Below are 18,032 nucleotides of genomic sequence, written 5' to 3' on the forward strand. Positions count from 1 at the left end.
GGGAGGGAGGCACACTGCAGTCGCTTTCTACAGGAAGTCAGTGGCCCAGCTGGGGCCCCGCAACCCAGAGACACACAGTCTCACCATCCTGTCACTCCCGAACTGGGTCCCTGCCCCGCCCCTCCTGCCTCCCCTGTGGTCCTTATCTGTGTTCAGAGCCCCTCAGTAGTGTTCTATATGGGTCGGTATGCATGTGTTACGTGGAACAGAGAGCCAAGCAGAATGGCTTAAGCTAAGGAGTTGCTCACAGAGAAGTCAGGAATGGATGCTGCTTCAGGCGCAGTCAGATCCAGATGCTCATATAAGGCTCTTCTGAGATGTTTCCCTCTGTCTACTGCATGTTTTCCGGCACGCCTTAGTCACTAATCAGACACTTCTCAAGAGAAGAGAAGACACCCTTTCTCATCTCCAGCTGCATCACAGCCCGGCAAGCTCATACCCTTAGACCAGCATGACCAAGCGTCTGTGACCACATCTGGGTGTTTGCTGTGTGCCGAGTACTGTTTTAAGTAAAGAGTGTTCTAGTAAAAACACTCTGACTGAAAGCAACTTAGAGGAGGAAAGGGGATGTTTGGTTTACAATCCCAGGTCACAGTCTGCCACTGGGGGGAAGTCCAGGTAGGAACTCAAAACAAGAGCTTGCTCTTTTTTTAAAAAACAAAATTATTGTTTCTTTCAAAGAATTAGGGTTTTATTTTTATTTGCATTAGTGTTTTGCCTGCATATATGTTGTGTGAGGCTGTCAGATCTTGGAGTTTGGATACTTATTAGCTGTCATGTAGGTGCTGGGAATTGAACCAGGGTCCTCTGGAAGAACAGTCAGTGCTTTTAACCACTGAGCCATCTCTCCAGCCCCCAGCCTTTTTTTTTTTTGTTACACAGCTCAGCATTACCTGCCTAGGAATGGTGCCACCCACAGTGGGCTGCTTCCACCCATATGAATTAACAATCGAGACAACCCCCCACAGACAAGCCTACAGGCCCATCCGATCTGGGCAGTTTCCCAGTCCCGGCTTCTCCTTGCAGATGACTCTAGGCTTAATTGACAATTAAGGGTTACTTGTACAAGAGTACTATTTCATTCCCATAACACATCAGAAGTGACCAGCTCGCACATTTTACAGATGATTAATAGAAACATGGAGAAATTAAATCCACACCTAAGGGTACAGTGTTTGGGAATGGTGTGTCTGGGTACTGAGCCCAACCTGGTGGCTTCTGACCCTTGCCTTCATTTGTTTTGTTGGTTTTTTGCTTCAGAGAAAGTGGAAGATGGCCCAGGGCTGCATTGAGGTTGCCGTGGAGCCTAGGATGACAGCTTGAACCCCTGACCCTCCTGCCTCCACCTTACAGACGTGCACCAGCCCACCAGTGTTAGAGTACTTGTTTTTGAGTACCATATAGTGACAGCTGAAAAACGGTCATGCTAATCTAAGCACGGGGGACATACACCTAAATTCCCAGCTCCTGGGAGGGTCAGGGTCGCAAGGTCAAGACTAACCTGGGCTACGGTGAGACTCTGTCTTACAAAAAAAAAAAAACTGGAGAGATGGCTCAGTGGTTAAGAGCAATTCTGCTCTTGCCAAAGACCCGTGCTTAATTTCCAGCATCCACAGGGCAACTCAGATCTTCCAGGGCAATCTGACGTCGTCTTCTGAGATGCCATGACATCATATGCATGCGGTGCCTTTATGGGCAAGCAGATGCACACACTCACCTACACATGAGTAAAAATAACTGAGTGATAATGATAACATACAGCATGGCGGTGAGTGCCTTTAACCCGCCAGCACTCAGGTGGATCTCATGGGTTTGAGACCGGCCTGAACTACACTGAATTCCATGCCAGCAGGGGGCTACATTGTAAGATACTGCCTCAAAATTAAACAAAACAGTCGTGGGATAATCCTTCTGTACACTGTGTGAACATATGCAGCTATGATTGGTTTAATAAGCAAGCTGATGGGCCAGTAGCTGAGCAGAATAAAGTTAGGTGGGAGAGCCATACTGAGAAATGATGGGATGAGGGAGGATGGAGTCAGAGGAGTCACCGGTAGACACAGAGGGAGCAGGAGATGAATGTGCCACCTAATAAAAAGTACCGCCATGTGGCAGAATGTAAATAAAGAAGGTTGGCCAACTTAAACTGTAAGAGCTAGTTAGTAATAAGCCTGAGCTATTGACAGAGCATTTGTAATTAACATTAAGCCTCTGAGTGCTTGCTTAAGAGTGGCTGTGGGACAGGGAAACTCCACCTACAAAACAATAGTGGCACACCCCTCTCCCATCCAGAGGAGATCCTCTGCTCCAACTCTCTGCGGAGAGCCAGGGAACCCCCTCACCCTGTCTGAGAGGAACTGTATAATTTTCTGCCCTCCACAGACGGAGCAACTGAAGCATCTGTGACTTGACCCCAGGCACTGGGGGACCCACCAGTGCTATCTCCAAGACATACTTCTGAGCGTCAGGGTTCCAGAGTTGAGGCCCACTTCTGAGCTCTTCCTGGAGTCAGATGGGAGGGGACCCCAGGACCGCCCAGACTCTCCTAGAGTAGTGTGCTGCCTCCTGCTCCACTCCCCCCTTCCCTCCACTTCCCTCCCCTCCCTAGTGCTTGTCCAGAGTCTCAGGACTTATTTGTAGACAGACTGACCTAATGCAGGCTGGGCCAGAGGGGTGAGTTCAGGCAACTGGGCCAGAGGCCCAGCCTGAGTCACTGGGCAGGGCTATTGCCAGGGCTCAAAGTGCTGGTGGCAGCCTGTGCCTAGGAGGGACATCACCTGCACCTAGTTCCAGTCCCCACCTTCTCCGCTGCTGGTGACCTCGAGGCCAGCAGACCCCCGCAGTGAACAGTCCTCACCCACTGCCCTAACAGGAAGCCTGGGCAGGACTCCAAGTCATATTTAACCCGTTTATGAGAACCAAGACGTGTCTATTTATAGTCCTTTGATTTGTCTGCCAAGCGCCAGCTGGGTGGACGCTGTGGCATCTCCGTGTGGAAGGCCGCCTGCTGCTCCACAGGGACAAGAGCGTGTTCGGCTGCACGGACTCAGAATTCTCCAGCCATCCTGCAGACGTGGAGACTGTGCGGCCTCTGCTTTCCAGTGGAGAAACTGAGTCTCGGAGAGGCATGGCTGCTTCCTCATAGCCACGTGGTGACAGGTTGGTGAAGCAGAAATCACACACACCCATAGCCAGCAAATGGCCTCTGATCACCCAGTAACCACCAGCTCCTTGGGGGGCCGAAGTCGTCTTTCTCCCAGAATTCTCTGGGAGGAGCAGTCTACGCATGCCAGGCTTTCTTGTTTTCCCTCGCCTGTCTTCCGCCTCCCTCCCACCTCATCTTTCTCCTCTTTGTTGATAAAATTATATATATATATATATATATATATATATAATTATTATTAATTTTTTTTTGGTTTTTCGAGACAGGGTTTCTCTGTATTGTTTTGGAGGCTGTCCTGGAACTAGCTCTGTAGACCAGGCTGGCCTTGAACTCACAGAGATCCGCCTGCCTCTGCCTCCTGAGTGCTGGGATTAAAGGCATGGGCCACCAACGCCCGGCTTATTATTATTATTATTTTTGAGTCAAGGTCCCACGCTTTGACCTTAGATTGCTCTGGCCTTAACCTCTGGCATGTTGGGGATCACAGGTGTGTTTTACCACATCTACACTGTTCCTTGACTGTTTAAATAGGGTTTCCTTATGCTGCCCATGGTGGCCGCCCACCTCCCAGCTCAAGCGATGCCCCCAATTCACCCCCAGAACAGTAGATACAACTCCAGGTGTGGGCTGCTTTCCCCGGCTTACTTATTTTATCGGGGTCAACGTCCTGTTTGCCACGCATCTGGTATTCCAGGGGCTCATGGTTCTCAGCTCCTCCCCAGGAGGAAGTGAGGCTGGCTTTGGTGGGTTCCGCAGCAAACAGCACTGGTAAGCCCCGCTTTATAGGTGGAGGCCGGGCAACACACACACACACACACACACACACACACACACACACACACACACACACACACACTGCAACCGGGCAGCCACCGTGTGGCGCATCCTTGCTGTCTCTGGTGCCCTCAGAATTGCTGCACCGAGGTTGCTTTCACCAATGCCAGGTTCTGTGTGCCTGAAGGTCGAGAGAGGGCGTGAGCCGAGAGTCAGCAGTCCCCGCCACTGGAGGAGAGGGGGTCCTGATGCTGGCGGATCCTCCGTGGCAGGGTACATGGAGGGGTCCCTGGTACAACGGCTTTTTTTTTGTAGCCTCATCTACTTTCTTTGTCTCTGAGTTTCGACTGTGAAGGAAGATTAGCGCCTGTTCTTGCTTCACCCTCTGGTGAAGGGAAGGAAGGACATACATGTCAAGTCCTAAAGCTGGGCGCTGGCATCGTAGAACTTTCCGGTGAGCTGCGGCTACTCAGCCTGGCTCTGGAGAGCTGCCGGGACACTGGGGAAGGCTCTGCCGAGATGGATATGCAAGGAATATTCCAGGCTTTGTGAGGCTGCGTGTCTGAGCTTCCAGGCTGGTCCTCAAAGCCTCCATCCTCACTTCTGATTTTCACGTCCCTGGCTTCAGCCATCATCAGGAGGACACGGACGCCTGAGGAGTGAGGCCAAGGCTGAACCAGGCCTGCCGGTTCCAGGCCTCATGACCTAGGCCTCCGGTCCTTATCACACACAGGGCACGCCACCCCATCTCTTTCCTAACCACCCTTTCCTTCCTCCGGGACCCAACAACAGGCCCAGCTTCTGTGGTGAAGAGATTTTCGCAGCAAGATGTTTACACCGTTGGTGTGTGATTCATCTGTTACCCACATAGCCTTTCTTTGTTGACTTCCTGTTTCCGAAGGCAGGTTTCCATTCACTGCCCAGCCCTTCCCATGTTACCCCGCTGGGGCACAGTGTCTGCCTCTGTGGAAGACCCGCACTCGCCTCCTAGGTTAGCCGTGAGGAGAAACCAGTTAGCTCACACGAACCATCTTGACCACAGCTGTGCTCCATCGTCATTTTTTTTTATAAATGTAAAACACTACAACCATACTTCCATTTATTTATTTAACTCAATTCCACTCTGTCCGTTTCCCTACTTCTTCTAAGCAGTTTCTCGGGTCTTGTTCCTCAGGGTAGGTAATTAAGCAGGGGGAGGAGAACCTAACCAACACCTGCTCAGCCCAGAAAAGGAACCCAACACAGACTGAAGTCCAGCTTGGCGAGGTAGTGATCCGATTGGGGCCACTTACAGGCGCATGGGTGACTCAGAGGCAGCTGCCTCACTGCCATTCCGGATGATGACTACAAAAGCTGTAACCCTGGAGCTCTCTGCATGACCTGCAGAGGACTCAACGGGTCTGAGAACCCCCTCTCCCCAGCATTCTTACCGCTTATGACCTGCGGAGGGTGTGGGGAGGGACTTTTGTATCTGGTCGCATTCAGGAACTTCCTAAGACTTTTGAGTTGTTGCCGTTCTGAGTCATAAGAAGTTTCCTTCCAGGGCTGGAGAGATGGCTCAGCCGTTGCAGGCTAGGCTCACAACCGAAAATATAAGAAGTCTCCTTCCAGCATGAAACGTCTCAATTCAGAGGAAATCGCTAGGCAACATGACGGGGCAGCTTTGAGGACGGGTGAAGCTTGCAGATGTCCGCCGCCACTCCCAGATCAGTGAGACCCTGTCTCAAGGGAGTAAGGTGGAGTTCGATAAAGTGTGCCTGGCGTCCTCAGGTCTCTGCACACATACCCACCACAACCCACACAACCACGTTCTTTGTAGGCCAAGGGAGCTTCAGGGGCTCGGAGCATCTGGTGAAGGGAAACCCACACTTTTCTGAAGCCGTAATGGGAGTAACTGTCTTTCTTCGTAAATATTGCCCTGATCATAACACTGAAGTGGATGTGAGACTCGGAAGGGAAAACGTTAGTGGGTTTTTCCTTGATATTATTATTACTAACCCCTCATTGCCCACACAGATGGGAGAAGAGCAGAGATGTCAGTCTGAGGTAGCGGAGGAGCTGCAGAGAGCACCACAGCAGCAACTGATTCATTCAGGGCCGTGCGGTTGCTGGGAGGGAGGGAGAAAGGGGAGGGAGTAAGGGAGGGAGGGATAGAGGGAAGGAGGGAGGCAGGGAGGGAAGGATTTCTTTCTTTATGGTATGGCAGATTGAACCTAGGACATGATCAGTGCTAGGCAGGGGCTCTACCACTGAGCCACACCCCAGCCCCTCAATGAGGGATTCTAGGCAGGGGCTCTACCACAGTCATACTTTCAGCCCTGTTTTTACTTTCTCTTTTGAGAGTCTCACTGTGTTGCCCAGACTGGTCCTGAACTTGTCTTGGACTTGAAAGTGCTGGGATCACAGGTGTATGTCACCAGACCCGAATCTCTCTTTTTTTTTTAAAGATTTATTTATTTATTATGTATACAGTGTTCTGCTTGCATATCAAAAGAAGACACCAGATCTCGGTATAGATGGTTGTGAGCCACCATGTGGTTGCTGGGAATTGAACTCAGGACCTCTGGAAGAGCAGTCAGTGCTCTTAACCTCTGAGCCATCTCTCCAGCCTGACCCGAATCTCTTATACTACATTTTAAAAAAAGATTTCTCTCTCTCTCTCTCTCTCTCTCTCTCTCTCTCTCTCTCTCTCTCTCTCTCTCTCTCTCTCTCTCTCTCTCTCTCTCGTGTGTGTGTGTGTGTGTGTGTGTGTGTGTGTGTGTGTGTGTACAGGCACCTGCGGAGTTCAGAAGACGGAATCTCCTGGAGCTAGATAAAGTAATAGGTAGTCAGTTGTGAGCCACCCGATATGGGTGCTGAGCACTGATGGGAACTGAACCCGGGTCCTCTGCAAGAGCAGTTGGCACTCTTAACCGCAGAGCCCTCTCTCCAGTTATATTACTTTTTAAAAGGTGAGATGTATTTACTTATATTTTATGTGGATTAGTGTTTTGCCTACATGTATGTCTGTGCGCCACATGCATGTCTGGTGCTTGTGGAAGCCAGAAGAAGACATCAGATCCCCTGGAGCTGGAGTTACAGATGGTTTTACGCCACCATGTGGGTGCTGGAAACCAAGCTTGGTCCTCTGGAAGGGCAGCCAGTGCTCTTAAAGACTTAAGTTTATTAAGGCTCTTAAGTCATCTCTCTACACAACCCCCACCCACACACACACCCCCATTACTTTTTACAAACAAAAACATTATTTTCCTAAAGCTTCCCGCCCACCAGTCCCCAGTGGAATTCCCTCCCATTTTCTTGACAAGCACGAACGACAGCCTTTTCCAGAACCAATCCCCACCAGGGAGACAGCCGTGTGAGGTAGTGATCTTGAACCACGCAGGGATGGAAACTACCTTTCCTGAACGGTGGCCAGAACTAATAAGCAGGCTAATAAAGTTAGGGCCGTCCCTGCGAAGAAGACTCAAGGAAAATGGATGTGCTCGTTAAAGATGCAAAGCCAGCCCCACCCCACCCGCTCCATTCTGCCTGGCAGTCCCTGGCTCAGGTCTCAGAGAACCATAGTCACTGCAGGAGGAGTGGTTTCCGAGAGAAGGAAGCCTCCGCCCACATCCCTCCAGGGCCGTGCACCTCAGCTACATCATCTGCAGAGCCCTAAGACTGTATCAGACCCGTCAGGAAGGATGGAAACCAAACGCAAAAGGGAATGTTTGGTTCTTATGGAAGACTCGGGAGCATAGGTCTCAGGGATGGCTGGATCTGAGTGTTTAAGTAATTCACTGAGCCCTCTCCTCACCTCCCCTCTTTCCTCCTTAGCCCCCTGGTCCCTCTTTAATATTGGTTTCCTGTGTTTGTATATTCTCTCCTCCTAAAGGCAAACATGACCTCCAGCAACCCCAGCCTTACTTTAGCAGCAGAAGGAGAACGCCACTTTCTAGATCTTTCCTGAAGTTATCTCTCCCACTGGCTTAACTTGAACAACCGTGCTCATTTGGGCACACAGGGCGTGGGGCTGGTCATGCCCAGGTTACACAAGGGAGGAAGGCTGGGAGGAGCGAATGCATGAGGTGGGCAGCCTTCTCACAGAGACAGCCCAGGCTGTGTCCTGTTTGAGCATGAAGAGCTGGCAGGCACGTAGGACGAAGGTAGCTGCAGTGGTCAGGGAAGGCTTCTCAGAGGAGGCGTCACAGAAGTGGAATGAAGAGTCTTTCCGACGAAAGCACCCCAGGCCAAAGACCTGTGGAAAATCAGTAGGGGGTGATCTATGGGAAAACATGATGGGTGGTGCATATGGATGGATGGATGGAGGGATAATGAATGGATGGATGGATAGATGGATGATGGATGGGTGGATGATGGATGGATGGATAGATGGATGGATGGGTGGATGGATGATGGATGGATGGATGATGGATGGATGATGGATGGATGGATAGATGGATGGATGGGTGGATGGATGATGGATGGATGGATGATGGATGGATGGGTGGATGGGTGGATGGATGGATGGGTGGGTGGATGATGGATGGATGATGGATGGATGGGTGGATGGATGATGGATGGATGGGTGGGTGGGTGGATGGATGGATGAATGGGTGGATGGATGGATGGATGATGGATGGGTAGATGATGGATGGATGATGGATGGATGGATGGGTGGATGATGGATGGATGGATAGATGGATGGATGGGTGGATGGATGATGGATGGATGGATGATGGATGGATGGGTGGATGGGTGGGTGGATGGATGGGTGGGTGGATGGATGGATGGGTGGGTGGATGGATGGGTGGGTGGATGGATGATGGATGGATGGGTGGATGGGTGGGTGGGTGGATGGGTGGGTGGATGGATGGATGGGTGGGTGGATGGATGGATGATGGATGGGTGGATGGATGGATGGGTGGGTGGATGGATGATGGATGGATGGATGGATGGATGGGTGGGTGGATGGATGGATGGATAACGGATGGATGGATGGGTGGATGGATGGCAGACGGATGGGTGGATGAATGCCATGGCCTGGAACTGTGCAGAGATCCTTGACTGCTCTGAAGGAGCTGCTGAGCTGAGTATAAAGAAAAGCTAAAGGGGAAGTGGTGAGAGCAGACACAATTTTCTGCACGGACAGGAAGGAGAGGGGGTGTTCTTCATTCTCTGCCCTCCCCCTCTTCCTGTTCCTTCCCTTCTTCTCTCTCTCCTCCCCTTCCCTTTTTTTGAGACAGGGTCCCGCCATGCAGTCCAGGCTGGGGTCAGACTCACACTCCCCTCCCTTAACATCTCAAGTGCTAGGATCACAAGTGTGTATTGAACCTAGAGGCAGCTGAGCTACCTGGAGGAGAACATCCTTTGTAAGTTCTCCTCCTCCCCTCCCTTCTCCTCCCCTCCCCTCCCCTCCCCTGCCCACCTCAGGCTCATTTCCTTTTTTTTCCTGTTCAAACTCACCACGCTCCTTTCCTGTCTGGCCTCTGTGCCTCTGTGGTTGCTGCCCCCTCTGCCTGGAACAGCCCCCTCCGAATGTATTAGTCCGGCTCGGTCCCGCCCCCCATCCCCCCCCAGAGCCACACCCCTGCCCCTGAAGCTCTTCCTTCACAGGTCACAGCACCCGGCTTCACTTCCTCTGTCACTGGAAGACGTCGTGTGGGGGCCTGCTGTTGTCCTGTGGGGGCCTGCTGTTGCAGCTCAGAGCTGTCACCCCGGGATCTGGCGGCAGCAGCATGGGGGGGGGGGGCAGAGAATCAGCAGCTCAGAGCTCCTCCACTGCAGGTCCCTGATCCTGCGGCCGTGTTGCTTCCCAAGTGGTCCCCTTGCCCTCTGTGCCTGTCTCCTCCTCTCCAAATGTGTTTTTAGTCATGCACGCACACACACACGCACACACACACACGCACGCACACACACATGCACACACACGCGCGCGCGCGCGCACACACACACACGCACACACCCACACACGTGTGCCGCTGCATGCATGCGGAGGTTAGAGGTGTGGGATCCGGGAACTGAACCCCAGGTCATCAGTTGCGTTAGCAGGTGCCTCTCCCCACTGAGCCATCTGCTCTCTACAACAGGCATTTAGAAGCTGCTTTTTATTTTTTATCTTTTGAATAGGAAGTGACAGACCCACAAAGGCCACTATAGCAAGGCGAGGTCAGCACCGTCACCCTCTCCTGTGACCCATCTCTGTCTGTCTGTCTCCGTCTCTTTCACTGACACAGGCTGTGGTTGCAGGCTTAATGACCTCACACAGACACCAGTCTGCTGCAAGATTCTGGGTGGAATATAAAAGAGCGATTTACGATGTAATTAGTTCAGCCAAACACAATCTGCGGAGAGTTCCGAGAGTTCCCGGCAGGGCGTGACTTCACTCACGGCCCGAGCTTACCTTCTAGCCTCCAGCCTCAGTGGCCAAGGGTCAGCTGCAGGCTGTCCCCTGCCTGCTCCCCAGTCCACCTCGATGTCCTCATGTGAGGACAGCCAGATGGAAGCTGACCCCACAGCTCTCGGCTGGACACTCAGCTCAGGGACTTCGGCTGGGGAGGCAGCCTGCTGGTGGCATGGGGAGCGCCATGCGCTCCTCACCAGCCTCTCTGGGAAACTTCCTTCCCGAAGCTTGGAATCTCAGCGGCCTCCCCCACCCCCAAAAAATGGGAGGCATGGACCTACGAAACGGACTCCCAAACTCGTTGGCCCCCCCCCAGTATGTAGCCCAGGCTATCCTTAAACTTGTCCTCTTCCTGCCTCAGCCTTCTAGGTGCTGGGACTATGGGTGAGACCTTACGTGCCACAGTTGTACACAGGGACATCAATCAGAGAACAACCTTCAGGAGTTGGTTCTCTGTCTACACCACATGGGACCCAGGGAGTGTTCATGCCGTCAGGCGTGGTGGTAAGCCAGCCTCTCTATCTGTTGAGCCCTCTCCCAGGTGGGGATTACCCATCAGCCCCTGGGGGGATCTGTCTGCTTCTTCTGCTACCATCTCCTCCCGTCAGCCTTCTCTGTTCTTGCTTCTGCCACTTACTAAAGTTCATCCCGTTTTGTCCGAGGCCATTGAAACCCCAGCACCCGCTTCGGGATGGGTATGCGGTACTTGTTGGAAATGCTATGTCGGTGCTTTTGAAAATCCGGTTGCATCCAGGCATGGCGGTTCATGACTTTAATCCCAGCACTTGGGAGGCAAAAGCTGGTGGATCTTGGTAGATCTCCGAGTCCAAGACTTGGCTGCTCTACAGAGAGAGTTTCAGGACATCCAGGGCTACATAGAGAAACGCTGTCTCAACAACAATAACAAAAAAACCTAAATAAATAAGTAAATAATAAACAAAACAGTTTCAGGCAGATGAAAGGGATCTGTGAATGTACACACAAGGAAAGGTGCCTCCACTGTGAGGAATCCACTCCCTCCCTCCCTCCCTCCTTCCTTCTTTCCTTCCTCCCTCCTCCCTCTCTCTCTCCCTCCCTCCTTCCCTCCCTTCCTTCTTTCCTTCTTCCCTCCTCCCCCTCCCTCCTCCCCCTCCCTCCTCCCTCCCTCCTTCCTTCTTTCCTTCCTTCCTCCCTTCCTCCCTCCCTCCCTCCTTCCTTCTTTCCTTCCTCCCTCCTCCCTCTCTCTCTCCCTCCCTCCCTTCCTCCCTCCTCCCCCTCCCTCCCTCTCTCCCTCCTCCCCCTCCCTCCCTCTCTCCCTCCCTCCCTCCCTCCCTCTCTCCCTCCCTCCCTCCCTTCTGACTCAGCAAAGTTGTACCGGGTACTGGAAAACCCCAAGAAGGCTCCCTCAGGGCAGTGAAATCCACTTGAGACTTGAAGGATGAGCAGATTTTAATGAGATAAAGAACGCAGGGAAGCCAGGTGTGGTGACGCGCACCTGTAATCCCAACACTCAGGAAGTAGAGATGGGAGGGTCAGGAGTTCAAGTTCATCCTCGACTATGTAGCTGGGCTAGACCGGGCTAGCCTGGGCTACATTGAGACCTTGTCACAGAAAGCAAAGGGGGCTGAGGAGTTGGTGGGCCAGTGCAGCATCTGCCGTACAAGCCCGAGGGACTGAGCTCGGCCCAGCATGTACGAAACTCAAGGCCCTGCATCGCCCACAACCCCAGCACTGGGAAGGTGGAAACAGGTGGGTCCCTTGGGCTCATTAGCCAACCGGTGTAGCCAAACTGATGAGTTCCAGGTTCGCTGAGAGACCTTCTCTAAAAGGTAACTAGTTAAGAGAAGGTGTGGGCTCCCTGTGTGCAGTCAGCTTAGATGGCCCTGGATGAGAGGCCCCGCACTCCCCCACCTCCACAGGGACCAAGCCTGACCCTGAGCAGGAGCTGAGCAACTAAACAAACAAGGAATCGCTCCTCTCCCTGAGAGGGACGATGGAAGTGTTTGTTTGTTTGTTTTTCCCCTATGGGTGGCCTGGCAAAGCTGAAAGGATTTGGGCTCCCAGCTGGAGGAGACACAAATCTTAAGCCGGGTAGGATTAGGGTCTCACACCAACACAAGGAAACAAAACTGACAGAAAAATCAACCGGGGGAGGCCACCACACAGTCATACACCTGAACAGACAGAGGGACCCAGTGACATCCCACATGGATCGTGGATACGGGATCAGCAGCCCTGTCTGACCTCTGCTACGCGCTCAGACAGAAGGCGCCTTAAACCAGGCTCACCGACGGGCGGCTTTCTGATTTGTTTCATTCTGGGGTGGAGGCGTCTGATCCCTCCACAGTATTAGTTGATTAAAGGGAGCCTGGGGGGGGCCTGGACTTCACTCTTCCTTATTCCGAGGGCCCCTGGGACCCCAGGGTCTCGAGGTCTTGTTCTGGGGTTTCAGTAGGACCTCCTGAAATGTTGAGGGTGCATCCCCCAGGGAAGACTGCTTGGACATGGGTTCAAGTCAATAGAAAGTCTCCATTAGCCAATCAGCAACCATGACTGGTGCTCAGGACTCTAGCGTAGCCCCAAGCCTTTCCCAGGGTGAGCTTGTAAGCACAAAAACCATGTCCTGGGTTGACACACTTCCGTTAGCTCGAGCGGGTAGCCAGAAATGGAGTTACAAAGCCGGGCGTTGGTGGCGCATGCCTTTAATCCCAGCACTTGGGAGGCAGAGGCAGGTGGATCTCTGTGAGTTCGAGGCCAGCCTGGTCTACAGAGCGAGTTCCAGGACAGCCTCCAAAGCCACAGAGAAACCCTGTCTCGAAAAACCAAAAAAAAAAAAAAAAAAAAAAAAAGAAAAGAAAAAAGAAAAAAGAAATGGAGTTACAGACGCCAAAAAGCAAGCTAGAGACTGTCCCAGAACTATGGGCTTTGATGGGTTAGACCTTTGTTTTAGTTTTGGCAGGTGGCGCTGTCTGTGCGATGAGTTTTATAGCCTGAACCGATAGAGTCAGCCTTGCTAGTTCTGGGGCCCCTACACTCTCCAGCGCAGGACTCCGCCGCTAAGCCGTCTCTACCCCCCCCCCAGAGCATTCGTTCTGCTCTGAGCAGCCCTGGGGAAGGGGGAAACTCCCCCTGGGCTGTTTCCAAAAGAAAAGAGAAAGTTCCCCTTCTCTGCTTCTCTCCTCCTTCATGATTTATCTCTTTACCAACGATCCCTAGAAGCGAACAGCTCAAAACACACCATTCTCCAAACTAAGGTAGAAAAACCAGTATTGCTTCCAGACAACAAAGCCAGGACAGAACAGGCTTTTCCCTCTTATCCAACACTGACCAGGGAGACCTTAAAATGTTTTCACTAGGTCCTTTTTTAAAGGATTAAAGACAGCTGCTAAAAAGATGTCCTTTGTCACCCAGTCAGCCCCAGATATTAGGAAAAAAGTTATAAAAGTTAAAAAAAGAAAAAAATAATTTAAAGGCAGAAGTAGGTCGCAGTGGCTGGAGGTAGCTCGAAGGCGTTTAACAGCAGAGACCTTTGCATAAACCGAAAGTCACAGTCACCTCGGACGATGAGACACAGTTGGACTCACAGACACCCAGAAAAAATTTGGTGTCTCACCTCTATCAAAAGAATAGAAGCTAGAAGTTCTGTCTTCAATCAAAGGCTACAGTTGGACTATCTCTCAGACTGACAATGGAGATTCGCAGGGGTGTGGACAGAAACCAGCCCCCCACCTCCCATCCCCCACACCCCACCCCAGGACTGGTCCAACACCAAGCTCTCAAAATTGTTCAACCAACCAGTTCAGCCATCCCCATCCAGATTAAACAATACTCAATGACCCTGGAAACAAAGGGGGGGAAATTGCCATCCACACTGCCTGACTTGAAGAGATAGGCATCCTGTCACCCTGCCAGCCACCCTGGAATAAAGCTCTCCCACCTATGAAGAAACATGGGACCTCTGATTCTCATGAGTCTGATTCCTCCAGAGAATCGGGTGCACGCTGTCTTGGACCTGAAAGATACATTCTTAGGCCTCCCATTGGCTGGGAGGAGTCCATCCATCTTTGCTTTTAAATGGACAGACAGACCCGGTGGGGGATTACAGTGGGTATCATGCCTAGACTAGGTTGCCCCAAAGATTTTAAAAATTTGTCTACCCTGTTGGATGAGACACTAAGACTTCCTACCCTTCTGTGAGTGGTTTCCTGGGCAAATAAATTCTAACAGCCACGGAGGGACTGTTGCAGGAGTTATAGACCTTGAGCTATATGGTATCAGCTAAAAATTTCCAGCTTTGTACATCAGAGGCTACCTATCCTGGTCACCATCTGAAGGGAGGTAAAACAAGCCTGTCTCAGAGCAGGACTCCTTCCATCCTTCAGATCCCAACTCCAAAGATTAAGAGACAGGTTCAAGGGTCCCAGGGGCGGCTGGACATTGCTGCCTCTGGACACCAGAGTTTGTGGAAATAGCAAGGCCAATATTCACCAGCACAAAGGGGGGGCACTGAGCCCCTAACCTGGACTGAGAGTAAACAAAAGACATTACAAAAAAGGGGTTTAACCTAAACTTTGGGGCCATGGAAATGCCTTGCGACATACCTGTCCAAATGACTGGACCCTGTAGCCACAGGTGGCCCACCTGTATAAGAGCTGCGGTGGCCACTGCTAGTCTAAAGCAACTCTGCGTCGAGATCTTATAACTCACTGCACATGGCGACACCATTTTCTTTTTTTTTTTCCTTTTTTTTGTGTACACATTGGTTTTATTGTAACAAAGCAGCTTGTACACTTCAACATTTAAAAATGAGCATCTTTTTCCTTCCAGTGAAAACCAAAAAAATAAAAAATAAAAAAAATTAAAAGTTACAACAGAGAATGTCAATTCCAAATAAAACCCTACAGGTTCTGTTGATTCTCCCATTGAGTGGCAGGGCTCAAGTCATCGTTAGGAGAGAATTTTATTTTAAAAGTATCACCTTAAACTGCAAGGATGTCTGTTAAACATCACAATTAAACATGCCAAAGGAGAAGCCATGTTGTCACAATGCCCACTTACCCCCCCAGACACCTCAAACCCACCCTTGCTGACCTTCTATACCCCCCTTTTTTTCTTTTCTTTTTTTATTAAACAAGAGAAAGTAGACAGATACATGTTGGTAAATGCTAACTGTCTGTATTCACATAGAGACACAGTGTAATCTCTGAGCCCAATATACAGAGAAAGGAAAAAAGCTAGAATTCTATGCACTACTACACAGGGGCCTAGCACCCCCAGCCTCCAGCAGAGCCCAGGGAGCCAGAGGACTTCTCTTTTTTCCCCCACAGAGCACGTTGGTGGTGTTGAAACCATAGTCTGAGACAAGGATAAAAATGAATCTAGAACAGAAGAGTGGAGATTCTTTTCTCGTTGTATTTTGCTCAAGGTATTTCCCCCCAAGTAAGTTGAGAACCATGGTGTTGAGAAGAGACCTCAAAAACAGGGCGACTGAGCACAAGAGGGATTGGGGAAGGGAGGGGAGGGAAATGACCACAACTTGCTCCCAGGGACTGGAGAAAATTAAAAATAAAAGAAAATAAAAAAAGAGGGTTGGAATCCATCAGTCTTCTGTGCTAGTCATCCTCGCCTTCATCCTCCTCTCCTTCTTCCCCTTCATCATCATCTTCATCTTCTTCACCTTCATCCTCATCCCCTTCTTCATCGATATCTTCCAAGCCTTCCTCTTCTTCATCATCATTGTCATCATCTTCTGCCTCTCCTTCTTCATCATCCATATCAGGAACCAAATAGTACTGCAAGGGGTTTGGCCAAATATCATCTTTGATGACCTCTCCTAACTCATCTGCACCCGCGTCAGAATGGTCAGTAAACCAGGTCAAGAAGCTCTCTGGCTCTTCATGCTGCCTCTTCCTGCTGGCCTTATTCTGTGTTTGACTTGAGCGTTTTGTCAAATCCTTTCCAGATTTCCATTTGATTTCAGTGGACTTTGATGATGGATCACCACTCTCATTCAGATGAAATTCTTTGGAGAGAACTTTATTTTCAAAGTAAGGATTTTCATCAAAATAAAAATCTATTCTGTAACCTGATTTAATGTCTTCAAATTCTGTCACTTCAGCTCTGGTTAAGTAATGCAGAGCCTCTTCGTCTTCCTCCCCAAGCAGTGCAGACACTTGTGGATGGTTGACAAATGTTGTTACCCAAAAATTTGGGATTTTGGCGATCAATTCTGACCTCTTCTGAAAAAATGGCTGGCGGAGTTTGTTATATTTTTGTTCTACTTTCAAAATTTCCTCACTGGCTTGTTCATTAAGTCTGTCTATTTCATTTTGTACTTCGTCAATGTGTTCAATTGCTTCTTGCTGTTCTTTTTCTGAGGTCTCGTCGGCCCCATCGTGGTTGGAGTTGAGCTCCTTTTTACTGGTTTTGGCCGTCGGCGCCGACATGGTGCCCTCCGCGGTCGGGGCGGGGAGCGGGGAGGGGGAGCGAAGGGACGGCCAAGGGGGCGGCAGCGGCTTCCCCTCACGCCACACGCGCGGTGCCGCTTCGGCGACACCATTTTCAAAGGAACACCAGAATGCTGACTGTCCTACTCCTGGCCCGCCCTCAAGTCCAGTTTGAGAGTCCCACTGCCATCGATCCTGCTACCCTCTTGATGACAACCCACAAGCCTTCATCCATGGCTGTCACAGAGAATGGAAGATGAAACCAAGTACATGGGACTCGAGGTAGTTACTATAACTGAAATGATCCGGGCCTAAGCCTGGTACCTCAGCCCAGAGCACAGAACTCATCGATCTGACCCAGGCTCTCAGGTAGGGGAAAGGGTTGTCCACAGTATGTTTTATAGTGAAAGAGGCCTTCTCACTCATGGGGAAAAAGACAGTAGAGGCCATTTGGCTTCCCCTACAAATTGCTTTCCTCTGTTGCTGGGTTGCTGACCTGGCTGCCTGACAAATGACACTAAGACCAGTGGAGCCTCTTGAGATATATATACATATATATATATATATACATATATATATATATATATGGTTTTTTTTTTTTGGTTTTTCGAGACAGGGTTTCTCTGTGGCTTTGGAGGCTGTCCTGGAACTCGCTCTGTAGACCAGGCTGGCCTCGAACTCACAGAGATCTGCCTGCCTCTGCCTCCCGAGTGCTGGGATTAAAGGTGTGCGCCACCACCGCCCAGCGCCCTTTGATATTCTGATGATATACCCCAACCTAGTGCTTCCTGAGACTCCACAGTGAAGAAGAAATGGGCAGCTCAAACACACAGGTTGATGGACACCAGAGGAAAAGACCATTCTCCCAGAAACAACCCATGGGACTCTCTCGTATCTGACCTTTTCCAGGAAACTCATGTGGAGTCCATAAAACTTTCTGAGTTGCTCAGACCAAGGTGTGCTACGCCTAGACAGGACAGCCTAGCACAGGCTGTCTCAGCCAGATGCCGGGGGCGTGTGCAAATGAATCAGAACAGATAGCTCTTACCCAGGAGGGGATCCAGAGAGACCAGCACCCCCAGTGAACTCTGGGAAACTATTAGGGTTACTATTGCTATGATGAAACATGAGCAAAGCAACTTAGGAAAGAAATGGTTTATTTGTCTGGTACTTCTATATTATTGTTCATCATTGAAGGACAGGAACGCAAACAGGGCAGGAACCTGGAGGCGGGAACTGATGCAGATGCCCTGGAGGTGTGCTGCTTACTGACTTGCTCCCTATGGCT

General features: G+C 50.8%; 1 protein-coding gene and 2 long non-coding RNA genes across 4 annotated transcripts; 1 reads left to right on the forward strand and 2 right to left on the reverse strand.

Annotated features, from left to right (window-relative positions):
* Positions 1 to 2,774: 2,774 nt before the first annotated feature.
* On the forward strand, positions 2,775 to 11,236 carry LOC110343037. 2 transcript variants are annotated; one of them, XR_005873130.1, is made up of 3 exons: positions 2,775 to 3,159; positions 10,681 to 10,823; positions 10,982 to 11,236. It is a non-coding gene; the product is annotated as an uncharacterized LOC110343037 (long non-coding RNA). The 2 variants fall into 2 exon arrangements; XR_002385227.2 differs by lacking the exon at positions 2,775 to 3,159 and adding an exon at positions 8,926 to 9,288.
* LOC110343038 lies at positions 10,009 to 11,062 on the reverse strand. The gene is made up of 2 exons (XR_002385228.1): positions 10,957 to 11,062; positions 10,009 to 10,205 (listed from the first exon to the last, which is right to left on the reverse strand). It is a non-coding gene; the product is annotated as an uncharacterized LOC110343038 (long non-coding RNA).
* A 4,454-nt stretch (positions 11,237 to 15,690) lies between the features above and the next one.
* Positions 15,691 to 16,810, reverse strand: LOC101831694 (protein SET). Its single transcript, XM_005081865.4, has one exon. It carries the CDS (start codon positions 16,742 to 16,744, stop codon positions 15,911 to 15,913), a length of 834 nt encoding a protein of 277 aa, XP_005081922.3. The 5' UTR covers positions 16,745 to 16,810; the 3' UTR covers positions 15,691 to 15,910.
* Between the last annotated feature and the right edge of the window lie 1,222 nt (positions 16,811 to 18,032).

This window comes from Mesocricetus auratus, unplaced genomic scaffold (genome assembly GCF_017639785.1).
Source record: "Mesocricetus auratus isolate SY011 unplaced genomic scaffold, BCM_Maur_2.0 Super-Scaffold_100046, whole genome shotgun sequence".
NCBI classification, from domain to species: Eukaryota; Metazoa; Chordata; class Mammalia; order Rodentia; family Cricetidae; genus Mesocricetus; species Mesocricetus auratus.

Excerpts from the sequence above, each read along its gene's own strand:
- LOC101831694 (XM_005081865.4), bottom strand. The coding sequence starts at position 16,744 with ATGTCGGCGCCGACGGCCAAAACCAGTAAAAAGGAGCTCAACTCCAAC.